Here is a 26,663-nt window from a genome sequence, read left to right as displayed (position 1 = left end):
TGATCATAGAATACACAACAAACAAGCGATGAGAGTTCAGCCCATGGACGTTTCTTGCATAGCCAACAAGAATTAACAGGTTCCATAATGCACATGCAATAATCTGCCTGCCGGCTTCCACATCCATTCCAATCACATGGACGCACATGTGAAGGTAAAATCTAAGGAGCCATGATTATGTATAAATTGAGGATAAGGGAAAGCAGAGAAAAGAAAGAAGAAAACCCCCTTATAGAAGAACAAAACTCACAATTGGTCCATCATCACGGCCATTAGCCCCCAGCAATTGGGAGACAGGTCTATTAATAGCACGAACAGGAACACCTGTTTAAAAAATACAGTTACTGATCAAAATTGAAATAAAAAAGTGCATAAAAAATATTTTGATGTCAAGACGGAGAACAAGGTTGTAATTAAGGGAAATCCAACGCAAACCTGCCTCTTTCTGTTTTTTCTTTCTTTTTTTCTTTTGGCTAGATCCAAGTATTCTTCTCAATAAACAGTAGCAAAGCAATTAAGCCGTAAAGGAGCTATAAACAGCAAAGCAGTAGAAGAAAAATATTAATAATCATACCATTAACCTGCAAATTGGCATATTGAGGCCACTGCATCCTGAATGGGACTTTGTCATTTAGAAGCATGCACCATGCCTGATTGACAAGATGAAAAATACAAAAGTATCATGATAAGGAACAAAAAACTATATACCAAACTGTACACTTCTATACTAGCCAACCTGGACATCATACTCTTGTTTTGTCAGCAAGTCCTTGTCTGCTCTAGTGATTTGAAATGTTTTTTCCACACTTTGCATTGGATTTGTACTGCAAAATGTAGGATATGAATCACTAAACAAACAAAGTAATATTAGCAAGGTCACAAAGAATTACAGAAAGAATGAATATGATGATATTCACACCCTACACAACCTCAAAGTTCACTTTGTCTGTGTTTATGTATGTGTTTGGAGGTGGGGACATTAACATTTCTCATATAGTGCACTCACCCATCAGTAGGGACATTTGTAACAGCCAACTTCACTGGAAATAAAGGATGTGCAATGGTAAGCCAAAAACTGCATATGCAGAACCACATCATAAATTAAAAGAATGTAACATAAAATTAAGGTCAAACAGATTAAACAATATTTCATAACTCACTAATGACATGCCTAGGAAAAGGATAATCTTGATGCATCCAGATGAAGATAGATACAAGTGTATACAATTCAAATACTAGATGGAAAAACAAATATATGGTGCAGCAAGCACTAAGTGCTCAGGAAATATCATGTTTCTTCAGTATCAAAGGTAATTCAGTATTAACTTTTTGAACATCAATATAGATTCACAGATAAAAAACAACAGTTTTTTGTAAGTTGTCTGAGGTACTTTTGATGTCGAGCACTAAGGCAAAATGTGCAGGCATAACTAGTTGCATGCCCATACAAAACCGATTTTACATACATTAAGAAAAACTAGTTCCGACGTTTTCTCACTTACCATTTTTTCCTTTCTTCTGCCTTGATTGTGGAAGGCACAAAAGTTTATATTTAAAATGTATATTCCAACTATCAAGGAGATTCAACCAATAATTATTCTTTACCCAACCAAACTAAAGTGAACATCTCCTATGTTAACATATATAAAGATAGAACACATTCAATTAGATGCGAAATATAAGAATCAACTGACATATTCCAATATCATGACACTGAACTTCAGCCAATGACCAAACTGCAATCAGTAAAAATTTGACCAACAATTTTGAAGAAATCACGCATTTTGGATGTGCACAAATGCAAACAGTCACGCAGGCAGAGGAGAGACATACGGATCAGCTCGGCTCAGTCGACAAATCTCACAATAAAAGAAATCAGGAACTGCCGGATTTCCTTCCATAGGCTTCTCTGGAATTATAACACAACCAAAATGTTGCCACACTTGGCATCTTGGATCCTCACACTGTCAATATAGCAATGAAAGAGCAAAAATTAAGTAATTATTTTGAATCAAGCAAACAGAAATCCCCATTTGATAAGGCAGAGAATGTATCTTGGATAGTTGGACAACGAACATTCCAAACACTGTTGTCATATCCATATCACTTGACATAAAAAGCACATTGTGGTCAGAACATTAATAAGCTCATTACCCTAATAATGTTGTCAGTCTCCAACGAGCTTCCACAAGGACAACGAACTTTAATATCAGTTTGGAAGGAGTCATCCACTTCTCCTTTAATTTTAATAGTACTGCTGTCTGACATACCCTGCCCCTTGGATGCCAATTCAGTGGCGGCAGAAACTGGCATCTTCCTGAGGACAAGAAATACACTTTAGTGAGAGAAAATAAAGAAATTCAAAGCATATAATGATCATATATACTGGATCCAGTTGGCCAGAATCATCTTATCAAAATAGTAGGTCAATCCTTGTTCACAAAAGGAAAGGAAGAAAAATAACCAAGTCCGTTATAAATGTCTCCATTCAAATCCTCAATATATGAACCATAAATGTAAACACAAACCTTTATGGTTCAAAAAAATCCTGAACTGATCCCATTATAAAAGTTTCCATCTAAATCTTCAATAGAAATATATCATAAATTTAAACACACACCTATATATATCATCAACAAGTTTTGCTACATCCTCCTTCCCCACAGGAGTCCTCTTTGCCCACATCTTAGCAACTGGAAATCAGAAAGTATACTCAGCATTATTACAAAAACTAAAATTAGAGGTTTTAGGAATAGGAAATTTCAACTGAATAGCATACTCGTCTGCAACCTTCCCCAAAATGATGTACTCATAAGAAAACAAAATTTACAGAGAACCATGGGAAATTCAACAGATTGTAATGAAATGAGCAGATCAAAAGGTCAAATGTTACAATCTCATTGATCCTGAGAAACTAGAGCATAAAAGGGCAGAAAACCAGTTCCATAATTACCTTCCCCGGTACACACGCACACACAAAAACACCAAGTGATACAAGGTCCTACTGAGAACTAAAGCCAAAAACAATATGCATTAATATTGAGTGTGATTGAGTTAAAGACACAAGCATATCAATGGCTAAATACTAGCATTCTGACAACCTATGTCACAGGATTGCATAAGTAATACCAGAAAGAAACATTCAAAGATAATATAATCCATAAATGACCGTGCCACTGTGAATGCTACAAGTTTCCCATTCAAGCAAAATGAAAGGCTATGAAAAGAATATTTACCTTGTTCATCAGAGAGAGCACTTAATATCCTCTCAACAAGGTCCTACAAGTGAGATTTACATAGCGGTCAAACATAATCCTATACCATTAAGGTGCAAATTATAATAAAAATGCAGATAATTGACATAAAAACAATAATCATTGTCCCCAAAATTTTTAAGGCTCTTGAGTTGCTAAATCCACCAGTAAATAGTTTAACAAATTTAGAAGCAACACACTGCAATCCCAATGACCTCACAAACGGGCAAGTGAAATCCATGATTCACCTCTGCACACTCAAAAGTACATGCATAAACAAAAAATGAGAAATAAAAAAGCACCTACCCTTTTTTGGTAAAAAATAGTGTGATCTCATCGAACAGCATTAAACTTTATAATAATTAGTAGCCACATAAAGAGAAATTAAAAGAAAACGAGAGGGAAAAACACCACAAACAATGAACAGAGAGAAATAAGAACAAGACTCCACAGAGACATTTCAAACAAGAGAATTAAAATACAGTTGATAATCTAAACATTCCACTAACCTGCTTCTTCCCCTGTTTCGAAAGCCCCAATTGAATGAGAACATCCTTAAGTTCTTTTATTCGAAAATATGGCAACTTATCCTACAATAGGAATATTAAATAGAAATTAGCTCTCCATGAACAATTTCTTTTCGGGAAAAACAAAAACAGTGCAACGTGTTAGAATCAAACATAACATAGTAGGAACTAACTGAAACACACACACACACATATAACTACTAACTTTCGGCTTTTGAGTTTGGTCTTATACTCTGATTAACAAAATGATAAATGATAAGTATAAAAAAGCCAAAAGTTAAGTGGCGGTGTAAAATAAAGTTAGAGAAGCCATTGTCCACAGCAAATGCAAATTCACCGTATAAAATAACTGGAACCAACAAAACATCCATAATGAATTCACTCACAAACTTAAAACTAATTGAGTCACAAAGCCACTTCAGGTCTAGCATACGTCTGAACAAGAGGAAATCTTCACTATCAAACTAAGTTCAGTAGTCGATACCCCTTCCATGATAGATTAACAAGCATCCAACAATTACATTGCAAAAATAAAAGAAAAAAAAAACTAGTTGATTGAATTTGATAAAGAACAAAAAATATAAAATATAAAAAGCGCAGTTCTCGAACATTATTCATTAGTTAACTCCTACACAATTACACACGAAATATCAAAAAAAAATATCCATAGATTCAATTCATTAGTTAACTCCGACACAATTACACACTAAATTATTTTAAGAAAAAGAAAAAGATGAAAATACCTTGCAACTAGCCACCAAATCCATATTCAGATTACAATCTGTATCCAAGCAAAAACCAGTAATCAAAAACCTAAAACTCTAAAAAGAATTATCATTTGATCTAATCAACAATAACCGAGAAAACTGCAAGAATTTAAATTAAATCATGCTAAATTAATCAGCCAACCAATCTTCGAAGAAAAGATAAATCATATTAAATGACCTTATGAAAAAAAAATATGAGTAAAATAAAGGTAAAAATCGTGATGACTCGAAGACGAGGTGGGGAAATAGGGTTCGAAGAGTGGAGGTAGCCGACTTTTATTTTTTTGATCAGAAGGAACCAATTCCTACCAGAAAATTTACAAAAGAGACCGGACTTATTGCCGATTATAAAATTCCGCTTTTGAACTTGGAACACGTCCGGGTTTATTTTCAGGGAAGTTGCGTGTTCATTTTTTAAGATGCGCACGCCATTGTTTTTTGTGGGTTAAACTACCTTCTAGGTCATTAAATTGGACAAAATTTTATTTTGATCATTGGACTAAAAATTTTATTAATTAGATTACTAAAATTTTAATGTAATTGTATCTAAATCACTTAATGTTAATTTTATTTTAGTTGAAAAGTTGATTACCTAATGAATTCTTCCTCCGAGAATCTCAAACCCTAATGAAGCCCTTGAAACTGACCCTCCCAGACGACCGTTGGAAGCCTCGATTCAAACTATTCAGTCACCTCCCCTGGAACACCCAGGGCAAGAGGTTCTCTATGAAGAGACACTGGTGGAGAAGAAACATAGGAGCAATGTAACACCCAAATCCCATGGACTCAAATGCCACACAGGATCACCGAAGTGGCTAATCTAAAAATTGAACCTTGAAACCATTCTCGTTTTAAAATATTTATACAACGTATGAAACCATAACAATTTATAAATATGGGGGCCCAATTTAAAACTCGATAAATAAAATAAATAATCCAAATGTTACAAGCTGACTCATTTCAAATCATGACCTCTACATTACCACTAAGCCGTCATCATTGTATTCTGGTACTTCACTGAGACTCATCCAATGATATTGTCGTCCCATCGCAATCCATGAAACTTGAAACCTGCGAACGAAAACACGTTCTGAACACTGAGCTCGCAAGCTTCGCATCACACAATACATCTACCATACTACATGCATTCGTTAAATGATCATGCTAACAAACGAAGACATGTGCATATGAATACACTCAAAACATAACGAAGTAAGTCTAGTAGTGTGGTCAGAGGGATTTACGTGCATCTCGGGACAACACCCTTAGTTTACCTAGGATATACAAAGTATATCAATAAACATGAGATAGGTCTAGCAATGTGGTTGGAGGAATTTACGTACGTTCTTTGGATTTGTACCACATAGACAAAATCCAGATATTTCACAAACAGAGGACGACTGTCATAATCCTAGAGTAACTCGGGTGTGCGAACTGTTTCTCGGGTGTCACGTATAGCAAATCTTATGTCATCATAACTTGCTTGATTTCTATGTGAGAATTTAGGTAACTTGATGTTTATCACTTGTATCGAGTACTTGAAGCTTGTACGAACTCAAAACACCCAAGCTCGAACCCTTAAACCAGACGAATCAAATTGCCCAAAAATCAACGATGGTAATGATATTGTGCCAACAGACTCGATATTGACCATTGGGTATTGATACCCATCTTGAGTATCGATACCAAAGTACCGATACCAAAAATGGCTACTATAATCTAAAACTTGCCACCGGTATCGATACCACCCCATAAGTATCGAAATCGGCCATGAGTATCGATTCCCTTGAGAGAGTATCGATACTACCTTCACAAAATGCCCTTATTTTTACCCTATTCAAAGAACGGTATCAATATTATTCTTTCAGTAACAATACTCACGACTTGAAGTGCCCTACTTTAGACACGAACATGTATCTTAAACTCACCCAATCACCCCACTAAGGCTCGCAATGTTAATAGAGTTTTATTTGAGGTCTTAAAGGTCAAAATGAGTTGCTTTTTATGCTTACACACATCAAACATAGAATTTACCATGGATTACTTGTACATGGTTCATGAACCCAACTAACCAATCATGCATATCAAAAGAGCTAAAAAGAACTACATGTGGCATAGATAAACTAGAATCGTGTTACTACTTTTCACTTGTTTGGTTATATGTTATCCTGATGCTCGACTCAGGTTTGTTAATTAATGGTGACATTCTAGTTATTCTTATCAAGCTTTCCCTCGATCCACTCTTGAATTGGGGACGGATATACTCTCGTCATGAATACATAACTCGTATAGGTTATTTCATTCATTGATACCCATTAGGGTAAATTGGTAATTTTAGCCCTAAGGGCATTTTAGTAATATTCCACACTCAGGTTAGATACTCGATCTTAATCAATATTAGATTTCTTACTCTTAAGTTTATTTGACATCATGAAGTCACTCAACCACTTTAGGTATTGATATCAAGCCTTTGGTATGGATACTCAATCTTTGGTATGGATATCAGTCCTCCAGTACGGAGACCATATTTTCGGTATGAAGACCAGTTTTTTCGTATGGAGACTCAGAGGCCTCGAGATCGAGAATCCGATATCGATACCAAGCATACATTATCGATACTAAAACCCTCAGTATCGATATCAAAGGGTCGATATCGATACCAATACTCTAGTATAGATACCAAAGCCCAGAAAACCCTATTTTCACCCCGAACACGAACAATATGATAATGTTAATACAATATTGATACTATCACTCAAAACTAAATTGTTTTTCTCGGAAAAAACACCCCCAAACTCATCCTAAACAATCATTCTAGGGTCTAAGTTGATTATTAAAGCTTATGAAAGATATAAGGGGTCATTATACATCATTTTTACGCTAGAATAACATCCAAAACGTCCATAACCATAAATCAAGAACCCAAACCCCACATGTTCTTCTACCCCATACAAGCAAACACACTCATTTAAATGACATACAAGTGGTAAGGAAGAGTTATAGTGTGTACCTCAATTCCTAGCTACCCAAATAACTTTCCAAATCCTCCAAAAATTGACCTTGACAACTCATTGCCTTTAGGGGGTTCTTTCACTATTCCTCCACTAACCAAAAGCTACAAAATTATTCTAACATGAAAATGAAGTATACTAGTTGTTAAACAACAACTAAACTTCATGAAAATAAAAAAGAAATCAAGGGAGAAAGCTCTTGGAGCTTAAAACCTCCCAAAACCTAAAATGAGTTCATGACCACCATTGAAGAAGATGGAAGCTCATATTAGAGCTTATAATTCGAAGATCTCACATTGGATTTTCAATTGAGGTTAAGAAGATAGAGAAAGGAGAAGCCTTTACTCTAACTCTTGCTTGGTTGAAGTGAAATGAAGAAAAAAATGAGGTGAGAGGAAGAGAAGTTTGGGAAAATGAGAGAAAAATGAGTATTCAAGTTACTCAAAATAGGCCCATGTGAATCATCAAAAATCTTTCCCATATCAACTATATTTTCCTTTATTGGTAAAATTACACTCTAGGTCCTCCTATATTCTTTCTAAGCTTAAAAATCCATTTTTTTATCTTTTACCAGGCTAATTTCTTAACAGATTAAACTCAAATTCAAACCCAAGGATCCTCCTGTTATAATAAGTCTATTAAATCAGTTATTGGGTCGATACAAATCTACCAGACCGATATTTGAGGCGTAACAAATAATGTTGTCTTGACTTTATCATGGCAACCTAACCCTAATGAGATGACTTCAAATGTTACTGAGTAGAGATGAATGATGCGACTGAAAACCTTTCCTCTCCGGTAATGAAACAACAAGGAATCACAGGGCCAACCAAGGCTAATGCAGGATTTGGAAAACTTTCCTTTTAGGATATGGTAACCGAACATATTGGTGATCTTAGCAAAGATAATTTTATCAATGATCTGGATGTGGATTTAATTGATAGTGATGTTTAGATTGGCATGGACGGATCAATCCCAGGCAGACTTTTTTGGAGAGAGTTCATAACTCAATTGATGAGAAATTATCTAAATCAGTGATAGTTCACTTGTTAGGGAAGAAGATAAGTTACAATGCACTCCTATCTCGTATCCAAATGCTGTGGAGACCCAACGGGGAGATGAAACTCATCGTCTGGACAATGAATATTTCCTGGTTCGGTTTGCTTTGGAAAACGATTACCTGAACATTGTGTCTGACGTACTCTGGATGGTGTATGAGAGTTACTTAACGGGTGCAACCACGGTGAATAAAGTTTTCTACAGCCGATGACCACTCATAAACGATACTAGTTTGGGTAAGACTTCCTGAACTTCCTTATCGTTACTATACAAAGAGCCTATTTCAGGCTATAGCTAGTGCCTTGGGTAAAATTGTTAAGATAGATTATAATACGATTGAGGGTAAGAATGGTAGGTTTGCAAGATTAGCCGTTGTTGTTGATATGGGAAAACCCTTGATTCCGGGAGTTATGATTGACGGACAGTACCAGAGGTTGAGTAGGACGGCTTACCTACTATTTGTTATACTTGCGGTAAATATGGCCATACAAAAGAATCTTGTGGAACTAACACGATTGATGGTGTCCTCGCTAATGCCAATGCCAATGAGGTAGTTGAGAACCTCATTGAACCCTATGGGCCATAAATACAGGTGCCTCAGAGGAATAAAAAGCAGACATCGAGCAAGAAGATAGTGAAACTGGATAATAATGGAGCTACTTAGCCTCACTATAGTGATGGAAGTCATTCTGGGGCTTTAGCAAAACAAGGAAATGATGACCTGCATGATGGTCGAGATTCGTGAAGTAAAAAGAAAAGTATCATGACCATTAATTCCCAGCCTTCTGGAACTAAAGGGAGGGATCGATTCACATGAACCATACGGCCAAAAAATCAGATTCTCATGCTGAAGAGGATCATAACCCGAGCATTCCTAGGCAACGTACATAACCAAAACAGTTTGGTTCAACCCATGAAATTAGAATTATGGAAGATAACATGAAGGAGGATAATACGAAAATTACAATCGTAGGAAGAAAAGACAAAACAATGTAGCTTCATGTGCTGGCGAGTAGTGGAAAACATACAACAATTCAAATTAAGGAAGAAAACCGAAGAAGAATCCTAACAGATAGTAATAGGAGATCTTCATAGGGACTGAAGATGGGTTCAATCTAAAAAAAAGGTGAACATAGCATGGCAACATTAAAAGGATTAATGAGAAAGGGTCACAAAACGAAAATGAAAGATCTTAAAGGGCTAGCTAAACCAATCCTTACCGATTGGATCGAAGCTATGGTGAAAGAACTAAACGTGAATGGTACCAATTCATCTATTGGTGCTGCTGATATTCCTCAATCTTCCACTAAGAGAATTTAAAGGCGAGCTAATACAGCTTTTGAGAATGAATTCGAAACGGATTAAACGGCCTAATGTGTGTATGGTTATTCTTCTAACCCTTATATTTATGGTTAAAATAATTTTTTGGAATACTTAAGGCATTCTAGGCCTTGTTTTTAACTGCTATTTCAAGTTATTATTGAAGCAACATCGTCCCGATATTGTTGCTATTATGAAACTACGGGTTAGTGGAATTCAAGCTGAGAAGTTCATCAGGAAATCAAGTCTTGAGTCTTCCTTCCGTGTGAAGGCTAATGGTTTCTCTGGGGGTATTTGGATATTATGGAAGAGTTCAACCTCGTTAGATATCTTGGTGGCCACTAATCAATTCAACTATGGGTATTGTGTAGACAAAGAAAACTTGAGAAACTTATTCATTACCTTTATCTATGCAAGTCCAAACTGTGGTAAGCGTAATCGCATTTGAGATCACTTGAGAGCTTTGGAACTAGAGAACAATATGCCTTGGGTTCTTGGTGGTGACTTCAAAGCGATTTGTAATTTTCTTGAGAGGCAAGGAGGTTCTAATAGAAGATCCGGTGTCTGTTCTAAGTTTTGCAATTTCTTGTTCTTCTCAGGATTGATTGATATGGGGTTCAATAGTCCGAGCTTCACTTGGCAACGTGGTGATCTTAATCAGAGGATGGATAGATGCTTGTGCAATGACCGATGGACTGAACCTTTTCACTCGACCACTATCTCTCACCTACAAAAAATAGATTCTGACCATAGATCGATTATGTTGTCGACTAATGACTCTCAAGCTACAAACAATATAAGACCCTTTCGTTTTGTAGATGTCTGCAATGACCATCTAGACTTTGAGAGAATGCTAAAGAACTCTTGGAGCAATGATTCACCTATTTTCAAAAACCTCTTAAAATTTCATGAGGAAAACAGGACTCGGAACAAAGAGATGTTTGGTTACAGTGGAAAATGGTAGTCACTGCTTTTAGCTCGTATTCGAAGAATCGAGATAGCCCTTGAGAGAAGGAATTCACCTTTCTTATTGGACTTGGAGGAGACCCTTAAAAAGAGCTTGATGTTACAGTTGATCAGGAAGAGAGATTATGGCACCAAAAGTCTAGAAGTCGATGGATAGTCAACGGAAACCGCAATAACCGTTTCTTCCATTCGACTCTTACTAGAAGAAGGAAAAATAATATCCAAATAGTGAAAATGGTTAATAATGAATGGTATGAGGACCAATTGCTTCTACAAGATCAAGCGGTTAAGTTTTTCCATAATTTGTTTACCTCAGAAAATCCACAAAATTCAAGCAGTGAGTTGTTAGGAGGCTTTAGCTAACTTCAAATGGGGCGTCTAGGCCCTCTTACTCGGTCAGTGAATTCAGAAGAAGTTCGACAGACTTTATTCATGATGGATTCTATGAAAGCTCCCGGAGTTGACGAGTTTCAGGAGGGTTTCTTTTAGAAAAATTAGAGTATTGTGGAGGGAAGCATTGTCGAGTTTGTGTCTGACTTCTTCAACAAAGGTGAACTCCTTGATTGGACTAACAAAACTCTTTTTGGTTCTTATACCAAAGGTGGAAGCGGAGAGGATTTCGCAATTTAGACCTATCAGTCTATGCATGGTGCCATAAAAAATCATAACAAAAATCTTGGTTAATCGTCTAAAGCCGTTGTTACCGGATTGGGTTACTCAATATCAGCCTAGCTTTTCCATGGACGTAATATAAAGGATAACATAATTTTAGCACAGGAGGTGGTGCACTCTATGAATATCAAGAAAGGAGCTAAATCTTGGATGGCGATCAAAGTGGACCTGAAAAAGGCCTATGAGCGGTTAGAGTGAGACTTCATTGAAGAGTCTCTTGATGAGGTGGGTTTACCATCAAAATTAATTGACTAGATCATAACTTATGTTAGAACTGTCTCCGCCCAGGTTCTTTGGAATGATGCTATTTCAGGAAGCTTCAAACCATCAAGGGGTATCCGTCAAGGAGACCCTCTCTCTCCATATATTTTTGTCATGTTCATGGAACGTCTCTCTCATGCCATAGAACGTTGTGTGAATAGAGGAGCATGGAAGCAAATTCACTTATCACGGAATGGACTAGGTATTTCTCATCTCTTCTTTGCGGATGACTTAATGTTGTTTGCGGAAGTTTGTATGGATCAAGTGATGGTGATTCGAGAAGTCCTAGACCATTTTTGTTGCTGCTCAGGCCAACGTGTAAGTAATTCTAAGATGCAGATTTTCTTCTCTAAGAGCAAATAGCTTTGGATTTGAAGCTACTGCAAACTTAGAGAAGTATTTGGGAGTTCCTCTCCAACCTATAGATACCTCATTAACAAAGTGGAGAAGAGGTTATCTGGATGGGAAGCGAAAACTCTCTTTTTAGCAGGGCTGGGTAAGCCCGTTTTATAAGCAATTTCATCTTATGCAATGCAATCCACTTGGCTTCCGAAAGGAGTTTGTGACACTTTGGAGAAACTAATTCGCATGTTAGTAAAATGGGATACGTTGAAGGAAAAAGGTGGATTGGGATTTAAAGACCTTAGCAATCAAAACAAGGCTTTTCTTATGAAAATTGGAATACATCTGTTGGAACAAACTGATAATTGTAGGTTCAATTTTTGAGACCCAAAATATTATGCATCGCCAAAAAAGCTCTAGGTTATGGAAGGGTTTAAGCTGTGTTTGGGGAGACATTCGAGCTGGACTATTTTGGAATATCTGAAACGATATCATAACCGATTTCTGGTATGATGACTGGCTGGATGGAACCGACCCTCATGCATTTTAATTTACATGAAACAGAACCGCAACCAACGTCGGTCAACTCTATGGTAATCGGCGTCTGGACTGGTATATGAGACTTGATGATTTGGATCATTTTAATTGGAGTAATAAGAAATTTAATCATCAATATGATTCTAATTTTAATTAAAATCAAATCATCTAATAAGATAACAACAATATCATCATCATTTTATTAGTGAAAATTAAAGAAAATATAAGTTGGTAAGAAGCTAATCAAGTTTGAGACTTTAAGAGAGATCAACATTTAATCGTTGCATCAAGTTACATATTGATTCTATGGTTGACGAAAACATATATTCAGTAAAAAAATATAGATTAAATTAAGAGGGATCAAAATAATTGATATATCTGACAAAATATATATAGGTCAAATTGTATTTGATATAATGTTTTTGCATTTTCTTACTAAATTTAATATTTTTTATAATTATATATATATATATATATATATAATCATTAATTTATTTTTAGTTTAATTAATATCTTTTAGAAATTTATATTTATAGAAACATATTTACACATATGTCAGGGAAGTATTTTTTTTTATTAAAAATATAAGGTAAAATCAATCCATATTCTTCTATAAAATATTATATTAACTTGAGTTTAACCTAAATATATTTTTATTAATTACATAAGAAATACTTATCATGGTACATCGGATAGGTGTTGATCTTTTATGAGGTCCCAAACTTGATCCTTCTAAATTTATCTCATATTTTCTTTAACCTTCATTTATAAGATGATAATATGTATCATCATTTTAATGCATAAATTATTTATAATTAAAAATAGGATCAATTGATAGAATATACTAATCAAAAGGACTGAATATATATTATTATCCCAATTAAAAATGAGTCACGTCATCAAATATGTTGAAACATAACTGTATGTGATTGGAATAATAAGAGTTTTAGTTCACTGACCTAGAAAAATAATTTACCCTTTTATTATTTGAGCAACTTGTACGTACTCAAGCTATCGTAGCGATGTGATTCTCGCACATGAATACTTCCATAGAGTGTGAAGAAATGGTAGACAGACTCGCTGGGTGTTCAGCCGTTGATTTTCAAGGGTGGTTTAACTTTTAAAACCAACTTTATGAGGAAGAGAAGGAAATATTTAGGACATGAATACTGGTCCTAAAGTTGACTTTTATTGAAGTTTTTTGTTACTTAATCAATTGTATCCGATTTTCTCAATCGTTCGTGTTTCGGTCGGCCGAGAATTACAGTGTGCTTTTTTTCCCTCGAATGCCTCAAAGTCATCGGTGAAGTCGGATTCATAACGATTAATGAAGAGCCATAGGAGTACATGGAATTCAAGGAGCCGGTGTTCCCTTGTCTCTTACAAGGATTGTTTATCCTCATTTTCGGCTTGGTTATTGGGAGGTATGATCAGGGTTACAATACAGCGTGGACTTTCACCACCCGGCCCTCGTGCATTTCGATTAGGCGGTGTTGGCACTGCTGAAAGGAAATAATGATCTAAATTTCGGCTGATAACGGTTCGACTCTAGATTCATCAACCAATGAGTTTTATAATCATGTTATATCGAGATAAAATTTTTGGAACTCTCTTTTTAAATATTGGTTATTTATTGAAGTGTTGATAATTAACATGTTTGCTAACTAGAAAAGGCAACATAACAGTAATCAAGAAGGTAACACCCTTAAAAGGCAAGACAAGTAATCAAATACTGAAACCTTCAACAATAATCATCTTACAATATCAGTTATGATGTCTGAAAATGGAAGGAACCCAACAAACATAAAAAGGAAACAGTTTTTGGAAAGACCTGAGTTTTATTTCCGACCTTTTGGATTTAAGAGCAGCAATATGATTAGGCCTTGGTGGATGCCCCTGCTTTAGCAAGGTCTTCTAGTGCCTTCAAAATCTGAGGCTCGCTCAAACCTTGCAAGCGAATGCCTCTCTCGACACCCATATCTACAAAAAAAATCAAATAAGCTCAGTGAAATCAAATGCCACAAAGAGCACAAATGTTGACAAGAAAAGCCTACCAAGCACAATGAAAGCATCTCATACACCGTGAATATTTTAATTGTCAAGCACACACCAAAGGCTAAAGGTGAAACCAGTAAGTCGCTTATGTCACATTTGATATGTAATTAATAACATAAGGAAAAAGCTTAATTATTAAATGAGTTTTAAAATAGTTTGTCGACTATAAAGCAGAATTAGTATAACTCGAAACTTGAAGTTGGAAAGATGAGTAAAAACCCATGTATAAACTAATACCTATTCAAAATAAGCAACATATATTCCTTATCTTTGTTAAAATTAAAGCATTTGAGTGGCTCAAAACTAAGGGTATTTTATTACTACTCGTGTACTAAAACATGATAAAAAAATTAACACTCCAACCAATCATAGCATTAATGTTGCAACGTAGGATACAGCAATGAAAGTGAAAATGAACAATATATATTCAAATTCCCAATATCACTGGAGTTACTATTATTGATATGGTTTATGAAATCTTTGTTTCTATCTTATGTAGATGCACTGCACAGAACTCACCTCTAAAAATGCTCGAACTACATATCTTTATTTGAACCTAGGAAATTTATTTACATCAAGATAAAACGTAGAGGAACTTGATTGGAAAATCCCTCAACATTTTTTTTAACAAAAGAACACTGATCTTCCTTCTCTAATGCTTTTCCTGAATTTCTACCCCTATCTTCATGTACTGTTCACAACCAAATATGCACTTGCAATCAATCAAAGATTGCTGTCCTTTCTTCTCTTAATTCACTCCTAAATTTTATCTCTTGTATAAACTATTCACACGTTTTAATTCATGTTTCCTAACCCATCATTCCCTAGAATTGGTCAGCCAAGTCTACCCAAAACTTAGATTCTTAATTCATTTCTAGACCTTATCTCTTGAATATGCTACTCACAGGCATTAATTCTTCATGTTTCTTAACCTGCCTTTCCCTAGAATCAGTCAACCAAGTTGACCCAAAACTCACATGATCTAGCAGCTGACAAGGAATTCCTACAATCTCAAACGCAGTTTTCAGCCACCAGTTTGTGATCAAACCTATAGTCTACACAGAGCTAAACTCAAAATCATTCTACGAAAAGTACAACCTAATACTCCCTAAGGCAAATTTATCTTGAATTTGTCATACATCAGCCAAATTCACAGCAAAGAGTTTATTGTGTTTTAACAACAGCAGAGAGGCACAACGTTTATCCATACAAAGAGCTATTACATTAGGAATCGCTCCCTTAAAATTTTCTCTGATGTCTTAGTTACATATCCAAGATTCCTCGAGAATCTCATTTTTCGGTTTATTTATAGCAAAATTTGGAATGGAAACTACCTTTGACACAACGAAAATATGTATTAGCATCTTAAGTTACTGATGCTTAGAATAATTTGACCATCATTAGATTGTAGATACACGATAGAACCAATTAACAGCACCAGAAATGCAGCTAGGGTGAACAACTGATTGTTTTATTATACCAAATTGCAAATCTAAGTAGGTTCACCATTTTGAACTAATACTTGGAAGTTAAAGACCGCTAGCTATTTTTCAACAGTGATCTTTAAACCAAAATAAAAAATAAGCAAATTTCAGGGTGAGAGGGAATTACCATATCTAGCCCACATTTGGGGCTCAACCCCACTGCATTCGCGGATGAGGATTGGAAGTTTAGGGTTTAAAGTCTTGAGATCCTTGTAATTATTCTCCACGAATGATCTAATACAACATAGAAAAAAAAAGAAATTAATTATATAAAATTTAAAAGTTCAGATCGAGGAAAGAGGATCGAAAATAAACCTGGCGGGGGCACTGGAAGGAGATCTTTGGCAAAACAAAATCCGTAGTTCTTTGAGATTGCGAGATAATTGGCTTCTCCACGCCATTTGTACTTCTTTGGTGAGCAAATTTATCGTTTTAGGGTTTCGAAAGACCTTTGAAAATTGTAAAAGTGGTGGAGGGATTGAAGGAGTAGGAGACTGGAGAAAGCAGAATAAATAAGACTGTGTTCGGAAATAGTTAAATTCTACCGTTAAATTGATAAAGTGACAATGTTAATAAAAATATTAATATTTAGCTTTATTCTTAAGTTATTGTTAAAATATTAGATTCTTAAATAATGATTTTATATTTAATTTATTCTAAAAAATTTTAATTTTTTTTATCATATACTCACCACCTTTATCATAGTCGAACCATCTTTTCTAAAAAAAGAAAATGGCGCTTAAACAAACGCTCACCATATCTTCCCTATACTGTTGCTTGGTTGTTGGAGTTCCTCAACTGCATACGAACATTTGGACGACCAAGGTTACTTGCTCCTATACGCTCCATAATTTCATCCGAATAAGATGCACGAATTAAACGTGAACCTCAATGATAAAAGAATTGTTGTTATTTTTTAAGGTATATGATTTGAATACCGAAAATATTGGGATACGAGAATTCAATGTCCAAATGGTAAGATAAAGATTCCTCAAAGCTACTTGCAGGATAGAGCATTTCCTTGTATACACCTAGTGAGTATTCCTCAAAGCTAATTACAGGATAGAGATTTTTTTCCCATTTTTGGAAAAGGTAAGATAAGGATTGAATTATATTCTTGAAGTGTTAAATCATAAGTTCCATATCATGTGTTAAACCCAGGTAACAGGAGATCCTGACAAGGTAGTTGCTGCGCAAAGGAATTTAAGCAAGTTTGGGATCAAAGAAATTGCTAGGACAAGAAAGGTGATGAGCTTTCCTATAAACTAGATGAAATATTCTAGTTGGAACCTTACTAGTTTTCCATCAATGTAATTGGGCTTTAAAAAAATGGGATTTTGAGTTCGATTTGGGCAGAAATGTCGTATTCCTACTTAATTTTGATAGGAGAATCTCTTAACGATAATTTTTTTACGGACTTGAACTCGAAACCTATTTAAACAATATTAAACTATTTATCAGTGGTAATCGTTGTTGTTTTTAATTAAATAAAAAGAATCTGCTCACGTTTAAAGAAATAAAACCAATTTTTGTCTAAACTTGTTGTTTTCCTTTAAGGTAAAATATATTATAGATCAATAAATGACTTTTATCAATAATCTTTCAAATGTCAAATGATTTTTTTAATCGATAGGCATTTTCAGTACCATCTCCACAAAAAATCATTCCTAGTTAAAAACCGAAATCAATTTATATTTACGTAAAACTCACTCCCAAAGGAAAACTTTCATCGACGATACACATTAAGTTAACGATTTTCATATAATATAAATGAAATTTTATATACTATTTAATATGTAAAATTAAATGCTCAACTGCCATCAGCAACGAACTACATACAAAACTTCCTTCACTGCAACACATTGGTAGAAGATGAAAAGGAGATTGCATGCATCATTTACCTCGTTGGTCTTTCCCGGGTCGTTCTCGAGAACTAGTTTATGTTACGCGAATCAGAAGCACAACCATGATGAAAACACAGATCATGGCTAGAATCAGAAGCCACTGGAAACAACTAGTCTTAGAGGTTTCTGAATATATCTTCATTGCACGGACATTAGTATGTCCGGTGGTAGCAAGACTCTGCTCGATAGCCGTCTCTGTGGAATCAAGTATCTGCAGAACACCATAATAAGTGCACAAGACCAGCAACAAACAGCTGTAAGACGCAACATGAACAGCAAGATAATTATCTCTCGCGCAAACTCATAAAATATGTGTATATGCCTGGATGTGAATCAGAAAAACATGAAACCGCATAACCTCCATTTGTTGAACAAAATGAATAAAAGAGTTGCATAAACTAGGCAGACTTAGCTTTTGCACTCGAGACTTAATCAAATAGTGTATAGAAGCTTTAGGATACTGAGACCCAATGGGAGAATTAAATGTGAAAACATCACTTCAATAATGTCATGCTATACCAAATGAGGAGAGGAAACACAGGGAGAAATATACAAACAATTGACATGCTATGACAGCATCCTTTTACACCTTTAAAACGTAGAGTCAAAATCACTGTGGTAGTCATTTCTTAGAAATACCTATTTTGTTATAAAGCTGAATTAAGGTAATTCCGTTGATATAATGTGACCTAATATAGACTTGCACCCAGTAAAGAGGACAGTCCTAACAGGTTCACAGGAGATATTCAACTCAAGCTCCTATTCTCCAAAATATATAAAATGATAAATGTCGCGGCTTATAAAGAGTAGGTAATCAATAAGAAATCATGTAAATATTATAAGTACATAATTGATCTTACCTTTTCAGTGTTCTCCAAGGACTGGCTCATCATGAGACTACGCTCTTTAAGCTGCTGAGCCAATTCAACCATTTCATCAGTTAAATCCTCTTGAAGCTTTCTGTTATTGAGGAGAATATATATTAACAGACATAATGGCAACATAAACACAGAAAGACATGGGGATATCCTTAAGCATTATCATTCAGGCTGACTCTAACATAGCTTTGACATAACAAGTACAATTGACGGACGAACCATTTACTGATATCATCTTATTTGCAGTTCCTCCTAGCAGAAAGATATCACAATTTATACTTAAACAAATCTTAACTGCGTAGTTTGGACTCAACAGTATCAATAGGCAATAGCAGATCAAATGATACCTATGCTTCTGTATGTGCGCTTCTGCTGCTGCATCCAGTTTGATAGGTGTGGATGTATCAACCTCAGCGGTGACATGAGTTCGTTCTTTGACACTGGAGGTAGTTCTGTTCAGTGGCTCAAAGCAATCAAAACAAGCTTTATGAAATAATAATAATAATAATAATAAATGCATTATTCAAGAGTTAATATGAACTACAGTCACCCTTAGTACTTAAGATTCACTCACACAACTCTCCTTCTTAATCCTGGAGAGGAAGGCATGTGGCTCTCTGAATCCGAATTTGGACTCTGCTTAAACGAGTTACTTGCGACGCGCTCCTCGGATAACTTAATGTTTGGCTAGAAATAGCCATACAAAAGAAGTTAACAATGATATAATCTATGAATAAGAATCACAATTCACAAGTCAGTGGACACACACGGACAAGCACACATGCACATGTGCAAAATGCATACACACAGATGTAGCTATAAAAAAGAAAATCATTTTTCATATGTTTATACTTCCTGCATTAGCATTTTTGGATTTCTATTTTACAAATTCTGGTAATTCTTTAGTCATTATGAGATAATCCTTAAAGAGCATAAGAACACACCGGTGTGGCAGTTAATTCCGAAGCAATATCCTCAATCTTTTTTGAATAATCATTGACCACAGCAGTTGAAAGTCTGGGGAAGAAAACCAAATTGAAATTGAAAAGTTAATAAGCTGTCACAGAAACAAAACAGTTAAATCTGTTGAGTAAGAGAAGTAAAGAAGAATCATTTATCAGAAAGCAACATGATCTTTTTTTTCTTATATTATTGTGCTCCGTAAAAAAATTAAAAGTGAAAATCAAGTAGCATCTCAATCAAATTGAAATATAACAAGAGAAGAAAAAATCAACCTAGGTAAACCTTCTGGTGTTCTCTCTTCGGCTAGCTGTTCCAAAAGTTCACGTAAAGTAGCAATATACTGCCAATGAAAGAAAAAAAAAATCTTTACAACAATTTCAAATTAAAAAGGAAAGAAAGAATCAATAGAATGGAAACAAGATTAAACAAAAAAATATATAGTAAAGAAAACCAATCAGCTGTCTATTATAGACATGGAAGCAAATTTGCTACCAGATAACATAACTAATAATTAGAGTTGAAACATGAGAAGACATACATGTACGAGTTTAGAATGATTTTTTTGTTGGGGTGCAGCTGCAAGTAACCTTCGAAAATTCACTTCTGTTTTACTGATTCCCATGTCTATGCCTGTCCTGTAACCAGTTTTTATATAATTGATAAAGAAAATAGTAATAGAAGAAACAATTAAAGAGCAGTTTTTTCATCACTCATCAGTGTACATTGGTACTGTTTCATTACTCTCACTAGTTAATACATGTCACCACATAACCAAAGTTGTACATAAACACTTTCTTGTTCTCCGTTCGATGCTGTGCAGATGTGAATCAGTTCTACTAGGCCATTTTGCCAGGACACTCCGTTCCAGATTTTAAATGCAAAATAACCCTAATCAAAATTAGATAAATGGTCCACAAATAGTCTTTTTGTTAATTAGTTCCTTCTTTCTTTCATCTACTCCAGAAAATACTAAAATTACAAATGAATTTTGATCCAATGTGTCAGACACAAGTACTCAAGAAAAATAAATAGTGGGAGCAACATAGATTTAACTATCGTGTTGATCTTGGCAAAAATGTAAGAATATGGACACACATAGGTTTCAACAAACAACGTACCAGCTGCCAATCAAGCAGGTAAACACTAGTTATCACAAATCCCATCACCCGAAATCCACTAAGGAAACATGATTAGTCATGCATATACAAAATAGTCACCAATAAAAACAGCTGAAATGTTCATTCCTCGGTACGGGAGTCCTTCCTAAAACAGAAGACTGATCTCTGACATACATAAATAAGAACCCAAAAGGTCTTGCAGCGTGATCTATGAACCTGGTTTTTACTTCAGTTTTCAAAAACTACTAACACAATTACCAACGTGACACCATTTTGTATAATTGCAAGAAATCAAAGTTCACGTATAACCTTGAGAATTGAGATTGGATAAAAATTCATTTCTAATTTTGAGGTTTATCCCCTTCTTCAAAAATTTAAAGTTGAATCTAATATGATCAGACAATATACAAGTCAGATTACATCTTAGCTCAGAGACCATAAAAGAAGGGTTCCGTGAGAACACGGAAACTGTACTGGATAAACAGGAAGCATTCTAGAGGAGAAAGATATGTATCACCGACCAAAATACTGTCAACAAGGAAACGAAAACGATAAATGAAGTTCGTTCTGCATAATTTATCAAAGATCTCGAGGTTGGCAAAGAAAAGATTGATTTTCAAAATAAATAAAATTCAAGTATAATTGAACGACTATAACCATATTCAAGGAATACCTGAAAGAGGCTATGAGATTAGTTGATTTTCAATTGAGATTCCGGCAGTTCCCCTTATCCTCTCTCGGGGTGGAAGCGCCTTCGCGTGCTGTCTCTCTCTCTTTTCTTTTGGTGTCGACTCGGTCAAAATATGAAACAGAACTCCATTCATTTATTATGGAGTAGACTACACATATGTACATTTTATTTTCAGTTTATCTTATTTTAGTCACACTTTTTTAAAAACTAACGATTTAGTCCCTTTTGTTTTCAAAATATCTTCTTTCGATCGCTGAGTTAATTCTAAATTTAACACCTATTTTTTATAAAAAGAATATTTTTTTCACCTTCTTCGACAGAAAAATCTCAAAAATTATTTATTTTATCAAGGTATTCATTTAGAGAGAAAAATAAATACATGGAAGCCATTGCATTAACCCATTGAAAAGTGGGTGTAAAAAACAGCAAACCAAACACGTGCCTTTAAAGCAAAAACAAGTGGGAACCAGCTAAGCTAAAAGCACTTAAAAAAACCTCCATAAAGAAAAGAAGAAGCCAAACCGGAGAAACTAAACTGAAAACAAAAAACAAAACGCAGGCCTTTCGACTTCTCTGAGCAAGAAATGAAGATTCGTTGATGGAGAACGGCCAGAGAAGCGGAAAAGAAATAGATTGAACCTTCTGTAGCACATCCAACTCACAGAATCACCAGATCTAAGGAGGATTCAGACACCTCCGGTCTTCATCAGCTTGTTCCTCTACATGGCGAGGCGCTTCCTCAATCCAGAAGGTGTCCATAAGATCCCGACCGTCCCCGACTGCCAAGAGGTGAGCCGCCCTATTTCCCGTCCGAGGAATAAAGTTGAAACGACATGCAACCAAAGCAGCAGCTCGTTTCTGTGCCTCCCAAATAAGGGCACTCATCTCCGAGAGATCGATGCCCGGAGAAGCAAGCTTTGAGATTATCGATCTGGAGTCCCCTTCAACAATGATCTCATGAAAGCCCAAATCCACTGCAAAAGAAAACGCATGGACTGCCGCAGTAGCTTCTGCACCAAATGGTGAGGTGACTCTCTTTTGGAATCTGCTACATGCACCCATAATTTCCCCTCTATTGTTTCTTATTATGACCCCTGAACGAGCTGTTTGATGTGTCTGTAAGAAACTTGCATCAAAATTGACCTTCACCATGTTCCCTGATGAAGGATGCCAACGCACAGACGGTGGATTGAGCAGACATTACAGCAAAATCTTCAATACAGTGAGCCCGAATGAAGGTAATGGCTTTAACTGCTCTTGTCCTCTTTCCTTCATGGTACTGCAAATTACGATAATACCATAGGGCCCAGATTGTAACAAATATTAAAGAATGATCGCTAGAAGGAACATGCATAAGTAACCACTCGAGCCATTCGTAAAACTCAACAGAATTCATTTGCACAGACCACTCCAAATTTAAACCCTTCTAGACTTAAGTTGCCAAACAGCAATCTCGAATTGCATGGGCTGCTGACTCAACCACATTAGGTCAGATAGGGCAAAACGGGTCACTCACTAGTTTTTTAATGAACAAATTCTGCTTCGTAGGAACATAATTTAAGGCAAACCACTAAACTTGGATTTTTATTTTACGTTGACAAGCCCCTGCCCATATCTTGCTGAAAATTGCATTATTCAGCTGTCCATTACTCTCTTCATGAAGCAACAAGCGATACCCACTACGAACGCTATATTGTCCCGTTTTCTCCCTACACTAAACTCTGACATCTTCTTGAGAGAAGTACGATAGAGAAATCCTCAAAATCTGTTCTGCCTCTTCTTGAACAAAATTCGAAAAGATAATTTCTTCCTTCCAACTTCGAGAACTACCATCAATGAGATGGGAGACGCTAATCAAAGCATCCACTCGTGGTGAGGTTACCCAGATCCGTCTTCTTCCAGGGAGCCAATAATCATTCCAAATAGAGATGGAAGAACCTGTTCCCACCTTTCATCGTAAATCAGCTTCTAATAAACCACAAGCGCTCCAGATGATTCGTCAGATATAATAATGTTGACTGCCAAGCCGAGGGCTGAGGAAATCACATTGTAGGAAGTACTTCGCTAGGAGGAATCTACTAACTAGCTAGACCGGATTTGAAAGAAGTCTCCAACCTTGCTTCCCCAATAGAGCAACATTTAACTTAGCTAAGTCCCTGAAGCCTAAACCCCTGGCTTTATTTAACAAGCACAAAGCTTTCCTAACTCTATTCCCCTATAAATACTACTTCCTGACTCTATTCCCATAGCTTTAGATACACAGAACTGTAACCGATAAGAACTTACCTAAGAATGGAGGCATGCCTAACAAGAGATGATTCTTACCAAATAGGAATCCATACCTGTAGGCCCGCACATCTGAAGCATGTTTAATCCTTAACTATGTATACCTGTGTCTTATATCATGTGTAAGGCAACGGACAAACCTTGTGAGAAGAAGAAACAAGAAAATCAGCATCAAGACCTTGGACATCAACCACCATATGTGGAACACTTTGACAAGCATCTACAAGCACTTTTGCTCCAACTGCATGAGCCCAGATCACAATGTCTTCAATAGGAAGAACTGAGCCTGCAAGAAAATCAAATTTTGGTCCAATAAATATAATCATGCTAATTATAATCCCATGTTTAGAAAACCGTTGATAACGATGAAAAGGATATCATACATCAATAACTTTAGACACATGATGAACAACTACAAGTTCTGTTCTTTCAGAAATCATCCCCCTCAGCTCCTCTACATCTGGAACCTCGTTCTCATCTAAACTTACGAATTTCAAAACAGCATCAGTTTTTTGTGCCACAATTTGCCAAGGAACAATAGCACTGTGATATTCAGCAATAGTAAGTATAATATGCAAACATAAATTACCGAACATCATGATTCAATGAACACCAACGACTACCCTACATGAAAAAAAAATGATCGACTATATGTTTCAAAAGATTGATCAATTAACACAACCTCATCCCCATGCCTTAGATTGTACAAACCCCAAGAATTAGCCACTAAGCTAATAGCATCAGTAGCATTTCTTGTGAATACAATCTCGGTGGACTCTGATGCATTAATAAAAGCTGCCACTTACGTCCGCGCCAACTCGTACTCATCAGTTACCTTGGCAATGTATTTATAATCAAAGTAAAACAAAGGAAAAAGGTACATATGTTCAGCTCTTTGCGTCCTATAAAATTGCAAGAAAACAATCAACTAGTCTTACAAGAGGACATATAACTAAGATGCAACAAGGTTCTGACAAAACTGTTGTATTTGAAGTAAAAAAAATTATGGTATTAAATAAAATAATTAACGAATTCATCTATGATTCGAACATTGAGAAAAAATATTTAGTTTCTATGGTATGATTTTGAAAAAGAGTGTCATGGGGTACTTTCTAAAGATGCATTTGAAAACAATAAAGTAAATTATAAGCTACTGCAGTTAGTACAATGTTACTATGTTAGTGCTATACACAGAATATTAACAAACGCCGTAAGGAAAACAGTTAACTAAACTCCTAGAATAAACTCAAAAGTGCCCTATCCTTTTCACTTGATCCCTAGATTAGCTTCTGAAAAAGAATTCATAACAGAGGAGAGGAAAAGGGAGTACCTCAAATAATGGATTCCCCTGTGAACTTTTGAATTGTAAGCTTCGTAATAATTCTGCTGAGCTTTGATTTCTGAGAGTTTGCTGCATTGTCTAAGCAAACAAGTTTCGACCCATTTACTTCCTGTCAAATTTAAGAAAAACTTAATCAGCAGAAATTAACCAAAAAAGAAAACCATTCGAAGAAATTGAAGGACCTGGTGGAGTATGGGGAAGTCCGGTCGTGTTGAGTGGCCGAATGAGAGCGAAGCGGAAAAGCGGCGGAAACCTAAACGGCAATTCGAGGAGGAAGAAGAAAGTGAAATAGTAGGGCTTAGAAATGGGAAATAAGGGAGCTTTACAACTACGCCTTCCATTATTGTTGCTGAAAGATTATTTGATGAGTTTAATATTTATATTAAATTTAGAGTACTTCTGAATATGTTAATGTAAAAATGAATTTATTATATTTTTAACTTTAAATATTAAAGATAATTATATAATTTTAAATTAAATTAATATTTATTTAATTTGAATAATAAAAAGAATGTATATCTATTTAATATATTAAATTTAAAAGATATTATTATTTGTTTAAATTTAGATATTGAAAGATGTTTAATTGGAGAAAAATTTTCAGTTCTAATATTTTAAATTTAAAAGATATTATTATTTGTTTAAATTTAAATATTAAAAGATGTTTAGTTGGAGTAAAACTATTAGATTTAATATTTTAAATTTAAAAGATATTATCTGTTTAAATTTAGATATTAAAAAAAATTAATTAGAGTAAACCTCTCGAAATTCCCCTATAATACTGAACAAAATTCTAAGGTTTATTACATCACAGAATTAGAAAATATTATTTTCCCTTAATCTTTCCAATGATAGTCGAATGCAAGGAAAGTTCGTGATCTCTATTGTTGTGCTACTACTATAATTGATCATTAAGTTGTTGTATCTTGGGAGATGAACGATCAAAAAATCTCGAGCACCAATGAGTAACTAAAAATATGTTTTAAGAAAATTGTATAGCGACATGCCTAAATTAATTCTAATCATAAGATCAAATATAAATAATATTTTCTTTTCTTTTAATTCTCTTTTATTTTTAAAGTTTTTTTTTTTTACTTTTTATCAGATTCTAATTTGAGAAAATAACCTTAGTGACCAAAAAACTCATATAATATACGATTTTAACCAACTTTTTCCGGATTTGACAAAATGACCAACAAAATCGCAATGCGATCGTTAATTCGCAA

The 26,663-nt window shown here is 35.1% G+C and overlaps 4 protein-coding genes across 8 annotated transcripts in view; all 4 read right to left on the bottom strand.

The window, feature by feature from the left end:
- LOC120164751 (E3 SUMO-protein ligase SIZ1-like) overlaps nucleotides 1-17,559 on the bottom strand; it is a 46,150-nt gene extending 28,591 nt beyond the window's left edge. For 2 of the 4 annotated variants that reach the window (XR_005519761.1, XM_039174416.1), the window contains exons 1-11: nucleotides 4,740-4,864; nucleotides 4,525-4,572; nucleotides 3,764-3,844; nucleotides 3,237-3,279; nucleotides 2,621-2,693; nucleotides 2,155-2,317; nucleotides 1,834-1,964; nucleotides 1,007-1,075; nucleotides 737-824; nucleotides 575-650; nucleotides 251-324 (exon numbers count right to left, since the gene is read on the bottom strand). Coding sequence is in view for 1 of the 4 variants with exons in the window: in XM_039174416.1 (XP_039030347.1) it covers nucleotides 251-324; nucleotides 575-650; nucleotides 737-824; nucleotides 1,007-1,075; nucleotides 1,834-1,964; nucleotides 2,155-2,317; nucleotides 2,621-2,693; nucleotides 3,237-3,279; nucleotides 3,764-3,844; nucleotides 4,525-4,548 (822 nt within the window). In the remaining 3 variants the exon portion in view is untranslated. Of the gene's footprint in view, nucleotides 1-250; nucleotides 325-574; nucleotides 651-736; nucleotides 825-1,006; nucleotides 1,076-1,833; nucleotides 1,965-2,154; nucleotides 2,318-2,620; nucleotides 2,694-3,236; nucleotides 3,280-3,763; nucleotides 3,845-4,524; nucleotides 4,573-4,726; nucleotides 4,865-17,545 lie in introns of those variants that run through there. The other 2 variants (XR_005519763.1, XR_005519762.1) reach the window with 2 other exon arrangements.
- Nucleotides 14,422-16,779, bottom strand: LOC120164754 (NADH dehydrogenase [ubiquinone] 1 alpha subcomplex subunit 2). The gene is made up of 3 exons (XM_039174419.1): nucleotides 16,571-16,779; nucleotides 16,383-16,489; nucleotides 14,422-14,696 (listed from the first exon to the last, which is right to left on the bottom strand). The coding sequence occupies exons 1-3, from the start codon at nucleotides 16,654-16,656 to the stop codon at nucleotides 14,593-14,595; spliced, it is 297 nt and encodes a 98-aa protein (XP_039030350.1). The 5' UTR covers nucleotides 16,657-16,779; the 3' UTR covers nucleotides 14,422-14,592.
- Nucleotides 17,560-18,008: 449 nt separating the features above from the next.
- LOC120164705 lies at nucleotides 18,009-21,926 on the bottom strand. Of its 2 annotated transcripts, none has more exons than XM_039174371.1 (8): nucleotides 21,792-21,926; nucleotides 20,539-20,635; nucleotides 20,273-20,340; nucleotides 19,982-20,054; nucleotides 19,612-19,724; nucleotides 19,385-19,489; nucleotides 19,020-19,119; nucleotides 18,009-18,370 (listed from the first exon to the last, which is right to left on the bottom strand). In XM_039174371.1, the coding sequence occupies exons 2-8, from the start codon at nucleotides 20,620-20,622 to the stop codon at nucleotides 18,194-18,196; spliced, it is 720 nt and encodes a 239-aa protein (XP_039030302.1). In that variant the 5' UTR covers nucleotides 20,623-20,635; nucleotides 21,792-21,926; the 3' UTR covers nucleotides 18,009-18,193. The 2 variants fall into 2 exon arrangements, with proteins under 2 accessions (XP_039030302.1, XP_039030303.1); XM_039174372.1 differs by having other exon boundaries at nucleotides 20,539-20,630.
- A 2,270-nt stretch (nucleotides 21,927-24,196) lies between these two features.
- On the bottom strand, nucleotides 24,197-24,728 carry LOC120164743 (cysteine desulfurase 1, chloroplastic-like). The gene is made up of 2 exons (XM_039174407.1): nucleotides 24,481-24,728; nucleotides 24,197-24,381 (listed from the first exon to the last, which is right to left on the bottom strand). The coding sequence occupies exons 1-2, from the start codon at nucleotides 24,692-24,694 to the stop codon at nucleotides 24,212-24,214; spliced, it is 384 nt and encodes a 127-aa protein (XP_039030338.1). The 5' UTR covers nucleotides 24,695-24,728; the 3' UTR covers nucleotides 24,197-24,211.
- Between the last annotated feature and the right edge of the window lie 1,935 nt (nucleotides 24,729-26,663).

The sequence above is a fragment of the Hibiscus syriacus genome, unplaced genomic scaffold (assembly GCF_006381635.1).
Source record: "Hibiscus syriacus cultivar Baekdansim isolate YM2019G1 unplaced genomic scaffold, ASM638163v2 tig00111542_pilon, whole genome shotgun sequence".
NCBI classification, from domain to species: domain Eukaryota; kingdom Viridiplantae; phylum Streptophyta; class Magnoliopsida; order Malvales; family Malvaceae; genus Hibiscus; species Hibiscus syriacus.
This window is presented reverse-complemented; position numbering and strand designations above follow the sequence as displayed.

What these genes read in the sequence shown, in the direction of transcription:
- LOC120164705 (XM_039174371.1), bottom strand. Translation starts at nt 20,622, where the DNA reads ATGGGAATCAGTAAAACAGAAGTGAATTTTCGAAGGTTACTTGCAGCT. An exon ending in ATCATTCTAAACTCGTACAT is followed by an intron (nt 20,341 to 20,538) that starts GTATGTCTTCTC and finishes TTTCATTGGCAG; the next exon opens with TATATTGCTACTTTACGTGA. An exon ending in GCGCACATACAGAAGCATAG is followed by an intron (nt 19,120 to 19,384) that starts GTATCATTTGAT and finishes CCTCAATAACAG; the next exon opens with AAAGCTTCAAGAGGATTTAA.
- LOC120164754 (XM_039174419.1), bottom strand. Translation starts at nt 16,656, where the DNA reads ATGGCGTGGAGAAGCCAATTATCTCGCAATCTCAAAGAACTACGGATT. An exon ending in CCTTCCAGTGCCCCCGCCAG is followed by an intron (nt 16,490 to 16,570) that starts GTTTATTTTCGA and finishes ATGTTGTATTAG; the next exon opens with ATCATTCGTGGAGAATAATT. An exon ending in CCAAATGTGGGCTAGATATG is followed by an intron (nt 14,697 to 16,382) that starts GTAATTCCCTCT and finishes TTTTTTTTGTAG; the next exon opens with ATATGGGTGTCGAGAGAGGC.
- LOC120164743 (XM_039174407.1), bottom strand. Translation starts at nt 24,694, where the DNA reads ATGATGTTCGGTAATTTATGTTTGCATATTATACTTACTATTGCTGAA. An exon ending in TCATGTGTCTAAAGTTATTG is followed by an intron (nt 24,382 to 24,480) that starts ATGTATGATATC and finishes ATTTTCTTGCAG; the next exon opens with GCTCAGTTCTTCCTATTGAA.